We start from the raw sequence: 17,592 nt of genomic DNA, 5'->3' as shown, positions 1-17,592 counted from the left end.
TATGCTGCATTGCCACCAGTAGTAGCCCCCCCTATACAGTGCCCCCAGTAGTAATCCCCCCCCTATGCTGCATTGCCCCCAGTAGTAGTCCCCCCTATATAATACCAACAGTAGTAGTCCCCTATACAGTGCCCCCAGTAATAGTACCCAGTAGTAGTCCCCCCCTATACAGTGCCCCCAGTAGTAGTCCCTCCTATACAGTGCCCCCAGTAATAGTACCCAGTAGTAGTCCCCCCTATACATTGCCCCCAGTAGTAGCCCCCCCTATACAGTGCCCCCAGTAGTGGCCACCCCTATACAGTGCCCCCAGTAGTGGCCACCCCCCATAAATTGCCCCCAGTAGTGGCCACCCCCCATAAATTGCCCCAGTTGCGGACACCCCCTATTTCCGTGCCCCACTCCCTGTAGTGCCAGGCTTACACACACACACAAAGAACAAAAAAAAAATTCAACTTACCTGGTCCCCGCTCCTGACGCGACCGCCGCTGTCCGAGTCCTTGCCCGCTCTTCTCCTGCATGGGAGAGATGTCATGACGTATAACATCTCTCCCGTCACATGCTGCAGGGGGAGCAGGAACACGGAGCTCATGAGTGAGCTCCAGCCGGCTCCCTCCGCGGACGACGCAGCAGCTGATGAGTCTATCTGACTCTCATTGGCTGGCTGCTATTACAAACACACAGCCGCTGCTGGCGGCTGTGTGTTTGTAAACTGTGTGAGGCAGACCGCTCTCACTGCGGTCTGCCCTACACTTGTGGGGCCAGGGGACTTGTCCACCCCTTGGCTACTTTTGGCACTGCCGGGCGGCGCCCCCCCTTTGGTCGGCACCCCTGGCAAGTGCTATCCTGGCCAATGGGTAGATACGTCCCTGCTAAGTAATTCTTCCCCAGGTAAATTTAATTCCCAGCTTGGGTCACAGAAAACACCAGAGCTGATGGCAGTGCATGCATAGAGTAAAATGGACAGAAGTGGTCACAGTTTCACAATATAAAGTTGGAGGCATGGTCAAGCTTGGGGAAGATTAATATTGAGGGTATCCTCACATTGTGTGGTGCAAAATGTCAGCAGCATAATGGGAGGTGGTCCGAGACCGGCAGTCGGATGCCAGCGGTCAAAAGTCCGACCGCAGCATCCCGATGCGAAGAATCCCGACATGGGCTCAGTAAGTGCCTAAATCTAATCCTATTGGTGCCTAAACCTAACCCCCTTCCAGCCCGCAGCCTAACCCTATCTTTAGACTCCAGTACTCCGGTGCCGGGATATCGACAGCCGGCATCTTACGTACATCCTGTCCCAAACAACATTATTTTCTCAGTACAGTGCAGTAAAATAAAGCATAGTGATTCACCTGTACAAGATTATATGTAATAAATAAAATACATTTGAAGTTAGGGTCTTTAAATAACGGCAAAGATTAGAAGTTGAAACATTAACTTCTGTAGCTTTAAAAATGTTTAGATTTATATAGATAACTTTTTACTGCAAATCGTCCGCTGTTACCACAGGGTTTATTACTGAAGCTAGTTTATTTACATGCAAGCTAGAAATTGGACTTGTAAGCTAAAAAAATATTATTCTGTTTTGCTTTTATTACTCTAATTAATATGTTTTGCAATTTAGAGTCGAGAAGGACTAACTCTGCAGCTGTATCTGGAACGGTTCAGTCATCACAACCAGTAGCTCGTCAAGTGCAGTCATTACAGCCTGCGCAGCCTTCACAGGCAAATACTCTGCAGACATCGGCCCCCGCAGGACTTCCTTCTCAGGCCACAATACATGTTTTACCAACAGGTAACAAGATATCCTCTACATTCAGGCAGTATAGAACGTTTTAGAGGAATAAAATAAATTTATAAAAATTTAGAATTATATACTATACAAATGGAATTAATTAAAAATGTTCTGAAATGTAATTAATGTACCTTAATAAGGTGACAATGTTGCTGTAGATGGGCATTGTGTGTAAAATGTGCAGACAGCCTCAAGCTTATTTTAGATATGACTAGCAGTATTAGGGCTTGATACACTAGTGTGTGTACTGGCTTTGGAAAATGGATGTTTGACTTTCCATGATAAGTAGTACAAAGAACACATGTAATGGACTATTGAGTGGTGAATGAAAGTGATAGTCATATGAATCACATCACCATGTTCTCAACAGATGTATTAGTGCATTATTGGCGACATCATGAAGAAGTCTACAGGCATGAGCTCTTGTTTCCAGCAGTGAAAGGGTCTTGTGGTACCGTAGTGTTGAGGCATATATTCCGGGTATCTTTTTAGGTGCAACCATTCTTTGTGAAGACAAGTTCAGTGAACATCTAGTACTGAAGTGTACAGTGTTGTGATGCTTTTACTCATTGCAGTATATGGCCATGTGAGCTCAGGTTCTTAGCAAAACATTCAAATGGCACTTACCGTAAGTAATATATTTGTTCATATACTGAATTTTAAAAAAGAGCACGGCAAAACCATAATGTCCAATATTTCACTGACTTTATTTCAGCTCAGACAACTGTTAATATAACGCAGCGCCCAGGGACTCAAACAACACCAAGGGCTTCAGCTCCCCGAGCACCAAACAACCCACACATGGTTTACACATCAACAACCCTCCCCACTGTACCTGTGCAGACACCTGTTCGCAACACTGTCATGCAAAGTCAGAATCTACGGCAGATCAGTCCACAAACTGGAGGTAAGGCTATACAAGCAACTTCACGTGCAATGGGGAATACTTACTAGTATAATATAAATATGTTGTTTAAAAGTTGTGTTCTAAATTATATACAGTACTTACAATAGTCTTTCATTGTAGTTTAATTATGGGTGTAGTAACTGTGTCAAGCTGTAGTAAATGTAACTTTACATGCACAAAATATAATTAAGAAGCTTAAGTATGATAAGTGACCAGTTATCTAAACCAATGATGGAGCCAACATTTTTAAAAGGATTTGTAATGCTCAAGGTTACCATCTCCTCCCATATGACTGAAAAGTGCCATCCATAGACATGGATAGTGGCAGCATATATCTAGAAGGTACACCAACTATATACTTGCGGAGCACAGTCTATAGTAGAAGCATTCTGTAATAATTAATTTAATGTAGAGAATCAGCCCATGGCTGCAGTATTACAATGTTGAGGCTACATCTCTATTATTTGTGAGTCACAGGTTTAAGCCAACATATTCCTAATGTTTTTTTAGTCCTCTTTCCTACTCTGGGTAGGCTACTATTGGGCATAATACTTTCATGGCTATGACCATGTCTGGATGCTTTAACACAATCATGGCATTTGGGGCTTATAGTGATTATTAGTGTCCCCGCTAGGCTGTTTTAGCAAGGTGCGGTGTCCTGCCTGATTTTAAAACTCTTAATTGAACCCTGCTGTAATGGCGGCGCCCCGCTGAAACAGGTTGCTGGATGCTGTTCTGCAGCCGTGGGCTGCAGTGCCCTGCTGAAGAGGGGGAAGTTGCAGTGAAGCAATCACCGACTGGTGAATAAATGCCACACGCATCTATAGTGATGAAAAGGCTTAAGGACATCCTCTTTTTCCGATTGGCTACATTCCCTTTTTGTACACACACAAAAGTGCCCTGCTCTTTGGCAAGCACTCTGAACCCTGCCTGCGCTAGCGTGAACACTAGATTATGGTAATATGAAAGGCAACATGTCACTGTATCTGCCTCTGTGACCTGAAGACTACAGCAACCACTAAAAATGTACCAGCTACATATCTGTACTTCTCTATGGGGCCTTTATTAAGCCTCCCTGGGTTTTCTCATCCACTCTGTGTCTATCCCAGAATAGCTTTAATTGTGCATACACATGTAAAGATTTTCTGTCCAACCATCCAACTAGTTGATTGGTTGGAATGAAAATCTGGTAAGGTATGACAATATTTGCTCCCAAACGCCGGAAAATGGACAAAAACTGTTGTTTGAACAAATTGTTAAGATCGAACATTTAACAAACTTGTCTGGCGACCATTTTCATCTGTTTTCTGGCATTTAGGAGCAAATTGCTGATCATCAGTTACTCCCATACCTTACCAGGTTTTCATTCCAACCAATAAACTAGTTGGATGGTTGGACAGAAAATCTTTACGTGTGTACCCAGTTTAAGAGCTACTTATTTAAAGACAAAGTAAGCATGAAACTGAGACAGAATAATAGCTGGTCTTCACCCAGTAAGTCACCATAAGCCCCAGGTATTTTGGCTACTCCTAAAGTAACTACTTTGGAGATCATTCTCCCATCTTTTCATTAGCTGTTAGTCTTTGCAAACTTTCCAATATTTTTTTTTGTATTTTTTTTTTTTTTTTATAAACAAACTTTCACTTTGAGATATTTGTTCAAATTTTGACATTCTGTTCTGGGAGGTGCTGCAAAGACAAGCTCATTAATACATAGGTTGTCTCTCTTATGCCTTATTGGCACAAAACTTACTGGTTCAGGTAGGCCTAGTGCACTATAAAAATTAAGTAGCTGCTGAACTTAGTGAGATACATTTCTTCCAGTAATAAAGTTAAGTTTTCATATTGATTTAGTTTTCTGCTGTCTTTGAAATATTTAGGAGTACCTGTAAGAATGCCGCAAACCACTGCTTATGTTGTAAATAATGGGATCCCTACAAGTTCTACTGGACCACAACTCACAGTTCATCATCGACCACCTCAAGTAAGTGCATATATAAAGTTCTTTCTTTTACAGACATGTTTTGTTAGGGAGCTGATATAAAAGCACTTGTGCAGTATTCTACTTTATTTTTATTCCATTATATTGGGGACACTATACCTTGGAGGTTATAGAGATTTACCCAGGATTTGGTGCTTAAGTTGAATCCTGAAAGCTGCTTCTCCTGATGAAACTCCAGTTTCAACTATATAGCACTTCTATACTAGGGTTGCCTCTGCCAAATCGAATTATACGTTATTTTTATTTAATTGATTTATTTCTATATTTCATTACCTCTGCTCACAAGGAGTGGACTTTGGAAGGTGAAATCAGCCGCTGTCACAGTAGGTAGTGATCGGGGACCCCTGTGCTGCTGTGTGTGTGCATAAGGCACGTTACAGCAGATTCCAGTCAAAGCTCTGTATGGCATTAGTGACTCCCCTAGGTAGCAGCAACCAACGTCTGCATGGAGCAGATGATCGAGGGCCTCCAGTGCACAAGAGGTGGGTCTTTAGGTCATGCAGCCTTACACTTGAAATGTAACCGCTTTTGAGGTGACCTGTCGTCCTGGGCCGTGGCCATATCTGTTACCACCAGAAGGAGACTGCCAGGCAGAGACCTGGTCTGATCCAAATCTAATAGAATCGTAGCTTTTGCTCTATACACACAGTTTAAGCAGAGGACCTGTCTGTCTTTTATAGGTACACTTTATCTCTTGTGTAGATAAGGGGGAGGCAACCTGTGGCACTCCATCTGCTGTGTAACCATGCCATATTCCAGTTTTGATGTTAGAGCTTGCTAAAACTGTAGCAGGCCGTGCTGAGATGGGTCGTTCCACAGCAGCTGGAGTACAACAGGTTGCCTACCCCTGGTCTAGTTTATGCACTACAGAGGTTTCATGTTTTATGGTCATGTCTAGAATTGAGCATGCTTGAGGAAAGTTATTTCTCAGTTGCTTCACAGTATTGCCCTTTTTATCAGAGGGTGCTTAGTCCAGCAAGTGTCAGTGTACCGCTGTGGTTCTGGGAGGAATCTGATTTCAAACTTACCTCTCAGCGGTATAGAGGACGTTTCATCTAAATGGCATGGTGTAGGTGACTGAGCCAAGCTGCAGGTTCCTGACATTTCATGGTTTGAAAGGAAGAAGGAAATAGTTCAGTTATTGTCTCTCCAGTTGGAAGTTTGACTTAGTGAAGCTTCGACCAAAGTTCAAAGACAGTATGGAAAACCTGGTAGACTACAGGCTCTAGCGATTTGGAAAAATGGGAGTCACTGTCACAGATAAATGCCCACATGGAGGGGGGGCTGGACAGGCATATAGACTAATGGTGCATACACACGGTCAGATTTTCTGTCAGATCTGAACGATAACTATTTTAAAAATCATTCATATCTGAAAGAAAATCTGACATGTGAGCCTGCAATAATGAATGATGTGCGTTCCCGTTTGTCAGATAAAGATATCTGACATCTGATGTGTTTGCAGTCAGATTTGGATGATTTTGTTCATTTTAATACTGTCTGAAATCGTTTGTAAAATCGTTCAATTGTTCATCTGACAGATCTGACCGTGTGTATGCACCATAATACAGACAGTGTTCTACAGCTAATATATACTGTGTGCATATCCTGCTGCCTTTTAGGGACTCCTATTACCTCTCCCCCAAGCCAATGGGTCGCCTGCTACTTTGAGGGGCACTGAAAGTCCTTGTGGCTGCGTGCCTGCATCTGCAGCCCTGTTCAGCTCTGCTCCCCTTGTGCTGAAAACATTTTGCAGTCATCTTGGATTTTGTCCGTACTCATGGCTGCTGCTTTGGAGGCTGTCACTACCTGGGACTGCTCCTAACGCCTATGCAGCAGTTTCCTGACCCTGCTGCACATTACAGGTGCCCTCTTCACTATACTTACCTGGAGTCTCCCCTATGCTGCTTTGGGACATAAGAAACTGCAGTGTTATACTCGCTGGTCACCACAGCCTCATCGCTGCGGTTCAGTGCAACCCTCTGACTCCTACTGCATGCTATTGAGGATACCTGTCCTATGATAGTCTGCTGCTGGTGGCTTTGATTCTGAATGCTTGGCCCTGTACCTGCTTTCACCTTATACTTAATGTTTCGGAATTGCAGGAATCGGCGGCAACTGGGGTAAAAGAATTACACAAGATTTTCCAGTTTCTGCTGCTGTGCGGGATGCACCTATCCTAGATTTTGTGCCACCCTCTAATGGCATGGCGAAACCTGCCATGGTTACCTGTTGGTAAAACATGTATTGTGGCCTGAGAAGGAAGTCCTGCAGGGGCAGATGCCGTCTGCAGAATATTATTTTTTTATATTTATTTTTATAAGGTTTAGGGTGTTCATAAATCTCCAGGGTTCCCCCAGAGCGCATATATATATATATATATATATATATATATGATATGCATGCACCTAACAAACAAGTAAGTCAACAAAGTAACTCTTATCCGAGCGCTCTCTAATAAAACCAGTATATTTTGGTCAAGCCTCCTTGTACATTTAAATGTCAAACTCTGCTCCCCAATAAGTAACTCTGAATTTTACTCAATTACAATAAACAAAAAAACATAGGTAGGGTAATAACCAACCTAAAGGGAGTGCGTATAAAAGTTAGTATAAGAAAACATTAAAAAATAACTTTAATTATCCAAAGAGAAAACACTCCTCAGTAAATAGTAACAAAACCTATATTAAAAACTGTACAGACTGATAACAACGATTCTAAAGAATGATGTTAATTAAATCAAAGGTTCATAATCTTGAGTCCGCAGACTTGATGTTTAAGTACACTTAACACCTCCAAGATTTGATACAAGTGTATTTTAAGAAGTATAGAGATTATCTGTTGAGCATAGTCTGGGTGCTGAAATATATTGAGATTTGTGTTCCAAATAAAGGTGTAGATAAAATGCCAAATGATCTTACTCTCAATAGGGAATTAAAGCGCTGGTCCGGCTTATTGATCTGGATACACTATATTCTCTTAAATGTATAATGTAGTGACTTTCCGCTGAAGATAATAGGAGCAGTTGCGATGAATGTAACCGCTCTGTCCTTTGTTATAACTTTATATATGCTGTTCTTGTTTTTCTGTTTTTTTTTTTGTTTTTCTTTTCTTTTTCGTTTGTATTGCAAGCATTTACGTTTTCTGTGTTGAGGCTGGCAGAGTGCTGGTTTTTCCCTCCACTGTGCTGAAAATTATGTTATGGAATGTAAGGAGCCTGACCAATCAGATCAAGCATTCCTTAAGCTGGCCACACACGCTACAATTATCTGGACGATCCGCCCGATATCTGCGGATCGCCTCGATAATTGTAGCGTGTGTGGGCGACCGAGGGTTAAATATTGCTCGGTCGGGCATGCCGGATTGTCCAGCATGCCCGTCTGATGTGATATTTCATGGGTAAACTGCCAACTGCATCGGGCAGTGTATGCCCAGCCGCGGCCGACAGACAGACATTTCCTGTGTTCCTTCCCATGGAAGGAACAGGGAAATGTCTCCTCCCACGGGGGTGGAGTGCAGATGTCGGGCTAATATACTGTGAGAAATTTCACAGTGTATGCTGTGGACATCTGCAGCTGGCAGGCTGCCAGATAAAATGTCCGCATTTCATCTGGACGTGTGTGCCCTGCTATAGCTTTACGACAGGTTAAAGTGCAGTCTCCAGGTATAGTTTGGTTGCTAGAAACACGGTTTGTGGGTTTGGTGCTTCACATCACCTTCAACTCTAGTTCGAGAGGGGTTTATGTGTTAATACACAAATCAATGTGTTTTGTCTGTCATAGGGTGCAAGTGGATCCACTGGCCCTATTTTGTTTTTCTTGCAGCTACCATCCTTGTCTTCCCCTCTGTTCTACTGGCAATATATATTCCCTCTTCGTCTAGTTCTGCTGTCCTTTACAAAGCTGTTGAATTCCTTCTGAGTTCTCCAAATGTTCCTATTGTATGTATCAGGGAAGTTTAATAATGTGATGGATGAATCTCTGGATAGATGCGATGGCCCCCTGCCCTCGAGAGGTTGTTCTACTCCTTTGTCATGCTCCGTTCAGGATTTGGGTTTGATTGATGTGTGGTGGCAGAAATTTCCGCAAGCTCGTTGCTACTGTTTTTTTGGGTTCCGTAATGTTTTCTCTCAGATTGATATGACCTTGCTTTCCTGTTTTCTGCTCCCTGCAATTACTGAGGTGGAATATTTGTCGCAAGGGGTCTTGGACCACTCCCCTCTGTTGTTAAACTTGAACCTTAACTTTCCTAGGGGTGTCTCCTTTTGGTGACTTAACCCTTTCTGGTTGATGCAGATGGGGGAGGCCTTTGAGCTCCTTGTGGCCTGGGTGTAGTTGTGTTTTTTTTTTTAAATAAAAATCTTCTTGTAACTGTCCTTCTGGTCTGGGATACTTTTCAAGGCATTCTTGAGGGGCTCTCTGATATCTAGGGCAGGGCTTGACAAATTTTTCTAAAATCTAGGATCCAGGATGAAAGTATTAGGAGCCAGACCACCGTCCCCCCAAAAAAAATTACAGGAGTGAGGAGCACAGGTCTGTGTGTTATACAACTGTTATACACACTATTCTAGTCCACAAAATGGTCACAGTTGAATGAATACAGTAAAATTGAGGCCCCTTCACTACTCTGCACAGCTCCCCTGCTCCACTTCCCACCCTCCAGTAATAACAGACCACATTTCACATAAAATAATCGTGCCAGAAAGTACAAGAAAACCCCCCTCCCCTCGTGGTCACACCACTATCCCTCTGAAGCCTCTCTGCAATCCCTGGCCATGCATAGACCCTATTACCGGAGAGCTCTATGCAGCCTGAGATAGGAGACTGTAGACAGCTGGGACTTACAGGAGGATCAGCGTAGACTGGGACAGACAACAGGGATCAGAGCAGGCCAGGATGGAGAGGAGTCGTCAGTGCAGGCCGGGACGGACAGAGGCACAGCAGTCACCGCAGGTGACACTCCACACAAGCACTCCTGTGCATGATATGAACACCGCAATACTATAGGCACAAATCTCCGCCGGAGCTGATGAGGATCTGCTTCCTCCCTCACTGCAAAATCTAGTAGCCAGGCAGCCAAATCTGGTAGCCATGGCGACCTGACCCCTGGGATTTGTCGAGCCCTGATCTAGGGTAACACAGCTCAAGGTCTTTAATAAAATGTGGGAGGTAAAGCTGAAGGCTGAAAGCAGGGCCCATCAGGTGTATGTTGCTAGTGGGATTTTGATGGATAATATAGAATGGCTCATTGTCCATAAGCAATGGACTGATTTTAGTGTTCACTTTAGCTCCGGCGGCAGGCAGGGCACCGGAGCCAGAGAGGGCACCTTTGTGTGCGTGCCCGAAAAGGGGGAGTAGCCATTGAAAAGGGGGCATGTCTATAAGACGCGTCCCCTTTTCGTCACTCTTGGGGGTGTGACCGGCACTTACGGACACGGGCAGCCCCCAAGCGCTGCAGACAGGGAGAATAGATGCCGGGCGCATGCGCCCGGCGTCTATTTTCCGGCGTTGACCAGGTTACCACACATTTCTCTACCCACGGGACTCTGCGACCCGCGGGTGAAGACGGCACCCGCAGGCTGTGAGGGCAGGGCGCTTCTTGCCCTCCTTGAGGACAGGGTGCTTTTTGCCCTCCAGAAGGAGGGCAGGGCACCGCGTCCCGCTAAAACAACCTAGCGGGAACGCTACTGATTTCATGCTCGACAAATTAAAGCTTTGCTTTCTCTTTGCAGCCCATGATTATTATATGTGGGTGGATTATACTGATAGATTTATGGCATATTTTCATAGGGCTGAGGTCTCTCCTACTACTGTGCACAGGCTGCTAAATGCAACTGGGTTGGCTCATGAGGATACCCCTTGATTGCATCTACATTTCTTGCTCATTTTGTAGATTTATAGCTGTCCAGAACCCATTATTCTCACTCTTAGGGGTATATTTACTAAAGTGCGGGTGTTTAGAAGTGGAGTTGTTGCCCATAGCAACCAATCAGATTCTACTTACCATTTAACTAGAAGATGATAGCTAGAATATACCTCCTTAGTGTCCTATTTAGATCAGATCATTCTGCCTACCCTGTAAGACTCCCATGATTAATATTTAGAGTCTCCAATCTCAACAGAAGAGATTGAGGATGCTATTAAATACTTTCCAAATAACAAGGCCCTAGGGGTGCACAGGCTCCCTATTGAATTGTATAAGGCCCACTTGGGTTTCTTTGTCCCTAAGTTATTGGAGATATTTGAAGCCCTGATGGAGGTGGATTCCTACCCCCTTTCATGGCCGAGGCCCTTATTGTGGTTATCCCGAAGCCAGACAAGAACCTGCTGTACCCTGACTCCTACTGTCCCTTGTCATTATTGTTCCCAGATTTTAAAATCTTGGCAAAAATGTAGCATTTTGAATGAGGTTGTGCTTGAAATTGACTATCCTGACCAAACAGGCATTATACCTGGTAGATCCAGGGCTATTAATGTTAGATGTCTCTATACCTACCTGCAGGTGGTTACTGACAAGATGGATGATGCTGTGGTTGTGTCTCTTGACGCAGCTAAGACATTCGATTTGGTGGAATGGTTATTACTTTAGAAGGTCCTCTTCAGGTTTTGGGTGGGCCTTAACTTTCTAGTTATGATCAAATTGCTCTACTCCTGCCCGACTTCCAGGGTAGATGTGAACTGTTTTGTTTCCGAGTCCTTCTAATTGGAAATGTGTATTAAACAGGGATGCCCATTGTCCCCTCTGTTAGTTGCTCTGGCCATTGAGTCTCTGACTTCAGCATCCTCAATGATGATGGGAGGAGAATATTGGCCTATATGCTGATAACCTGATTTTGTGTTTAAAACGCATGGAGAGTTCCCTACCTGCCTTGCTCGATCTGGATAGTTTTGGTGTCTATTCCGGGATCCAGTTTAACTGGGATAAGTCTTATTTTCCCCCTCATTCCCACTGTTTCTAAACCTCCTACCTATAATCACCCCCTGTGATGGTGTACACAATTTAAATATCTCGTTATATTGGTTCCACACTGCCCAACTGAGTGTCTCTTTAAATATTTGCCCACAAATTAAATACTTGAAGACTAAGGGGGGTATTTATGAAAGCTTGGAGAGAGATAAAATTGTGAGAGATAAAGTACTAACCAATCTGCTAACTTACATTTTACAGGCTGATTGGCTGGCACTTTATCTCTCACAATTTTTAATCTCTCTTCAAGCTTTTTTAGAGCGGCATCCTGGCCGCTCGCATAGCTGTGGTTGTCCACCCACAGCTATAGCGAGCGGCCAAAAAGATGGTCGCTATGGTCAAGACTATCGCAACCATCGGGCTTGCGACGAGACCCTTGTGGTAGGGTCTCGTCTCCGCAAGTCCTGGAGTGCTTTTGGCTCTATCAGGGCCAAAAGCACTCCCACTGACATTTGTGAGACGGTAGGCGTTCCCATGGGAACGCCTCCGTCTGGGCAGCAACGCCCCCGGCACGCCCACCAAAGGGGGCATGCTGTCACTCAACATCAACAGCACGCCCCCTTTGTAGCGAGACCCATAGCGACGGCTTGCCCGTCGCTATGCGGGTCTCGCGCATGCGCACGACGGAGCCGGCTCCCTCGTGTGCATGCGCACTTGGCCAACATCGACCTGCTTGCGAGCGGGTCTGAATCAGGCCCTCTGTTCATATCTCTACTTGGTCCAAAAATCAGATTGATCAACTTTTGAGTGGGCAGACTGAAAATTGAGTCATTAAGGTCTGTCCTAAATGGCAGGGAGCAGAATGAGTTGGTTGTCTCTATGCATATCAGGAATGCATACTTTATTTAATGCCCTGGGAAGGTCATCCGTCAATGCTGTTTTAGATTTACAGTCTGGGAGGACCATTATTTGTTTCTTGCTCTACCCATAGGAGTTATGGCCACTCTTCTGAGGTCCAGGGGGTGACTTTCATTCCTTACCTGGATGATGTGTTCATAACAGTGGGATCCTCGATATTATGCTAGGTATCCATGTGCGAGTGATGGCCCAGACCCTTGATACCCATGGGGATTGTCATTTGCAATATATAAAACCTTCTTCCTACCCAGCAAATTATTTTTGTAGTGATGCCTTTCTATTTCAGACAGCAGAGGGTATTATTGCCAACCGACCAGATCCTCTAATTACAGACACTATTCTAGTTTCTTAAATACTTGTTTTGCATAGGAGCGAAACATGATTTGCAATACAGGGTATTTGAGATTGAAATTGGATAGCTACACTATCAGTTCAGCATGTCCCAAAGGACGTATAAGTTGAACCTTTGGTGTCTCAAGGTACACGACCTCAACAGGGCTCGGTTCTTCACTATCCAGTTCAAGGACATTGGATTCCTGAAGTCAAAGCTCTCCCTTTCTGGACTGAGAGCCGATGTTACACGCTCTAGTCAAAGGGACAGTCTCTATTATGAGGATAAGCCATACAAAGTCAGTCAGGTAATGCCACTTTATTGGCATAATCAGGTAGTCAACAAGAGCTTCCTTTCAATTAAGTAAACCACCATTTTAATGTTCTGGATGCAACAAAATGGTCCAGCAATCATTGGGGGAAGATTTAGGGGTCAGCCTACCCTTAAGCACAATATCGGTAGCCATCCTCAAATTTAATTTTCATTATTAGATTACAACCCTAATTTGAGGATTTGCCAATATGATCTAATAATAGTACAAGCCTTTTTAGTTTTAATTTTTTTTCTACATATTTACTAAGACCACTTACAGCTGCTTCTTTAAATAAGGTCCTCAATCAAAACTGCTAAATAGTTCAGATTCAATGTTAAGCAACGATAAAGACGGGGGGGTATCGCAAGCTATAGGCCTGTTTATGACCACAGATTTTGGGACCAGCATAAGTAAATGGCCCTTCAAACGGCAGTACTGGCAGATCATTTCAGAAAAGACAGGCCAGCAACAAGCAGATGGCGACTGCACTATGGCCCTGGCTGTGTGGTGCAAAGACAAATGTGCACTAGATGTCCTGTGCCGTATGTCGTCCCCAAGAATACTGTATGATCTGTGCGACACTTGCTTGGGGGCAGCAATTGAAGACTGCGAAATCGAAAAAAAATTTCTGTTGAAATGCTGTAGTTAAATTAGGGGTACACTAAAATGGATGTAAGTATATTTTTGTGTCATTTTAGAGCATTTTTAAAAATGCACCCTTCGCTGCCTCCTGCAATGTTCAGAAAACCTGTTCCATCCATACAGCCCCCAAATAAACCTATCCCACTACTTTAAACCCCTTTTTCTTCACTTTTTCATCCTTAAAATTAAATGTAATTATTTACCAAATTAGCCCAAAATAATTTTTTAATTCGCATAATTAGTCGTTAACGAGGGTGTCAGAGGTTCTGCACCAACTACTGACATTTTTTGCGAAAAATAGGGATTTTGCACAACTTACCACGAGCTCCAGGGTAATGAAACAGGAATTGTAATAACTGCAATACAAGAATTTGCACCCACGAAAATGCTGTCGAATAGGATGGGCCGATGCCCATTTTTCCTGAAAGTTTTCACTGGTGAAAGCTTTTCATGGAAAAACAATTTATGGCGGATAATAGGATACCCGCTTCATGTAGATTTCAAAAGAAGTTTTAAACTCCTGGATGAGGCTCTGTGTTACAGTGTGCCACAATACAAACAGAGAACTTAATTCAATGGAAGTATAAAAATCTTGTGTTTATAAATATTTCAATGGACATTAAGGGGTTTATTTACTAAACAGTACTTTTACAAATTTCCTGTAGTTTTGCTTTGGGATTGAAAGCATTTTTTTTCTTTTGCAATAAAGCTTAACGAAAAGAGGTAACCAAAGACTGCAAAATGCTAAGGAATCATATTACGTTGAATGTAAACTCTGCTACATAATGTGATGCAGAAATCTGAAACAAAAAGAAAAAAATATATAATGCTTATCAAATGTTTCTTCTGTCACAGGAACCAGCAAGACCAATCCACCCAGCACCACTTCCTGAGGCTCCTCAACCTCAGCGCCTTCCTCCTGAAGCTGCTTCAACTTCTGCTCCTCAAAAACCTCACCTGAAACTGGCCAGAGTACAAAGTCAAAATGGAATTGTTCTCTCTTGGAGTGTAATAGAAGTAGATCGCAGCTGTGCCGTTGTAGACAGCTATCACCTGTATGCTTATCACGAAGATCCAACTGCAACATCTCCTTCACAGTGGAAAAAGATTGGGGAAGTGAAAGCACTACCTCTTCCCATGGCATGTACTCTAACACAATTCGTCTCTGGTAGTAAATACTATTTTGCTGTTCGAGCAAAAGACATTTACGGACGCTTTGGACCTTTTTGTGACCCACAATCAACAGATGTTATTTCTACTCAGAGCAGTTAGGAAAGTTGACAAGAGGCTTGCTACTACTTCCTGTCTTGGTTCCCTTGCCAAGACCTTATGCATGTAATCTAATTTAGAGAAACTACTTGGTTTCATAATGGAGACCATGTACAGCACTTGCCAGGTGTCTCTAAATAGGTTACATTTCTGCCAAGTTGTTCTTATTTTGTAAATCACTAATTTTCTGCAAAATGTGAATTAAGCTGTTTTTCCCCTTTACACTAATTTGAAAGTCTGCAAATCGGTAGATAAAGACATTTCACTGAAATGCAGATGATCGTGTAGGTGATGTAAATATTATGTAAAATTACCTACTGAAAGAGGACGTTGGGTAAACTCATTTGGAACAGGCGGAACTTCTCATCTTGATATTTGGTTATTGCAGCTTTTACAAAGGACAAGTATTACAGAGGAATCCAGTGTTTCATGGTTTGTTCATACATAAAGACAAAACGTATATTTGATCCCCACTGGCTGGGGACTATGACACCTAACAGTTATTTATGGTGTTTATTAATAATTTCCAAGTTCTTTTTTTGTGGTTTATTCTGATCCCCATCACCACCTTTTATATTTTTCTGTGAGTTATCTTCTGTATTTCTGTTGTGCCTTAACTGAATAGGGATGATTTTCAGTATTTGGTCTGTAGGCTTCCCCGTTTTGATTTAAAAATCTGCCCATACCCAGACGCCAAAGAGCAATTTTAAACTTCAGTGGTTTTAAGTTTCTATTCCTGCTGCTTTATTTGTATTTATATTTTTTCCTGTCACTTTTGATATTTTTTTTTTCTACATTACATTCTTGAATAAAAATTTAGTTCAGGAGCCTGTGCAGCCTTTTCTGTCCAGCACAGTAATCATCTACTTACAGTTTACATTGTTACGGTGTTTGAATATATTTTTAAAAGATAAATTAAATATTTAGTTGTATTTGTTGCATATCTATCAATTTTAACACTTGACTGTGCCTCCATAAAAGGACATTTTATTATATTTGGATATAAATGCATGAATTACTTCATAAGTACAATATATCTTTTTTTTTTCTTTTTTTTTTTTTTGAGGATAAGTATTTTTGTATTAGTATAGATTTTCTCCAGCTGCAACATTTTCACAAACTTTCAATATAGGATGAATTGTTTTAGTTAGTTAGATAAAATAACTCAAATTATAAGTCTGTTTTTGTGTAATGCAAATCCCACTGTATATTTTGGATGTGTATATAGATTTTTTTTTTTTTTTTTTTAAAGCAAGTACACTTGTTATTGCAACTGCAGTACATAGTCAGTTAGGATTACTTTTGGGAACGGCTCTCCAGAAACTTGACCTTAGGATTTCAGTAGTTACAAATTATTCCATGATTTCTAAATTCACACTCCACCTCCTGATATAATGATCCTCAATTCAGAGCAGGTAAACGCTGGACATTGAGATGTAACACTTTGCTTGCGAGAAATATTGTTACATTGTAAATAAATATTTTTTACAAACTTGAATTTGTGGGAATTTTTTCTTAAGGAACATCTGTATAAACCAGCAGTGTTATCAGAATATGAGGGCTGATTGTAAAGTAATGAGACTGCCTCTGTTTTTTTGTCCCATAGGTAGATGTGGCAACGTTATACAGGTTATTGACAGTGAGTGGAACATTTTTTGTTTCATCATGGCGGATGAGGAAGACATGTCTGAGATTACGTCAGAGATGTGTGATTGAATTTTGTGTTTAACTTGGAAATAGTGAAAATGAAACTCATGAAATGTTTTACGGCAAACATACGGTGGAGAAACAGCCATGCTCTGCGGTGGAAGCACTCAAAAAGGGTAATACGGGAGTGACTGATGAAGCACATTCTGGGAGACCATCCACCACGGTTACAGATGTCAACATTGCCAAAGCTGCGGAGATGTTGTAAAATGACAGGTGGTTTACGTTACGCAAATTTCAAACGGGTTCAGCATATTGTGACAAAGGAACTGAAAATGCATTGCGTGTGTGCCAGGTGGGGTACCCAGAAATCTCACAGAAGAGCAAGATTCGACAAGTTGAATCGTGCAAGAACACCTTTCGAATGTCGGACAGGATACCCAATTTCCTGACATTGATTGTGACGCGTGACGAAACGTGGATCCATCCTTATGATCTAGAATCCAAATAGTCCATTGTATGGAAACACGCAAATTCACCTCCACCCAAAAAATTCTGTGTGATTCCTTCGGCGTGTAAAGTCATGCTTCTGCTATTCTTTGATGCGCATGGTATGATCCTGCAGTGCTGGGTTCCCTGTGAATTAATGGTGACTACTATGCAAACGTCCTGAAAATCCAATTGTTTGGAGCCATGAGGAAGAAAAGACCACTTTTGCTGAAGAAAGTGTTTTTTTGCTCTAAGACCTTGCTCCACCACATGTTGCTGTTGCATTGGCATTTACTGAAATTAATCGGACATCACTGGAACACCCTTCATATAGCTCGGACTTGGCGCCCTGTGATTTCTGGGTATTCCCAACCCTCAAC

At 42.5% G+C, this 17,592-nt stretch overlaps 1 protein-coding gene across 6 annotated transcripts in view; it reads left to right on the top strand.

Annotated features, from left to right (window-relative positions):
- The window catches only part of ATF7IP (activating transcription factor 7 interacting protein), a 77,475-nt gene extending 60,901 nt beyond the window's left edge, over positions 1 to 16,574 (top strand). For all 6 annotated transcript variants that reach the window (XM_088468041.1, XM_088468045.1, XM_088468043.1 and 3 more), the window contains exons 13-16: positions 1,619 to 1,789; positions 2,505 to 2,696; positions 4,576 to 4,679; positions 14,663 to 16,574. In XM_088468041.1, coding sequence (XP_088324167.1) covers positions 1,619 to 1,789; positions 2,505 to 2,696; positions 4,576 to 4,679; positions 14,663 to 15,079 — 884 coding nt within the window. In that variant the 3' untranslated portion in view covers positions 15,080 to 16,574. The remainder of the gene's footprint in view (positions 1 to 1,618; positions 1,790 to 2,504; positions 2,697 to 4,575; positions 4,680 to 14,662) is intronic.
- Positions 16,575 to 17,592: the final 1,018 nt, after the last annotated feature.

The sequence above is a fragment of the Taudactylus pleione genome, unplaced genomic scaffold (assembly GCF_031769625.1).
Source record: "Taudactylus pleione unplaced genomic scaffold, aTauple2 ptg000080l, whole genome shotgun sequence".
Lineage (NCBI taxonomy): Eukaryota > Metazoa > Chordata > Amphibia > Anura > Myobatrachidae > Taudactylus > Taudactylus pleione.
This window is presented reverse-complemented; position numbering and strand designations above follow the sequence as displayed.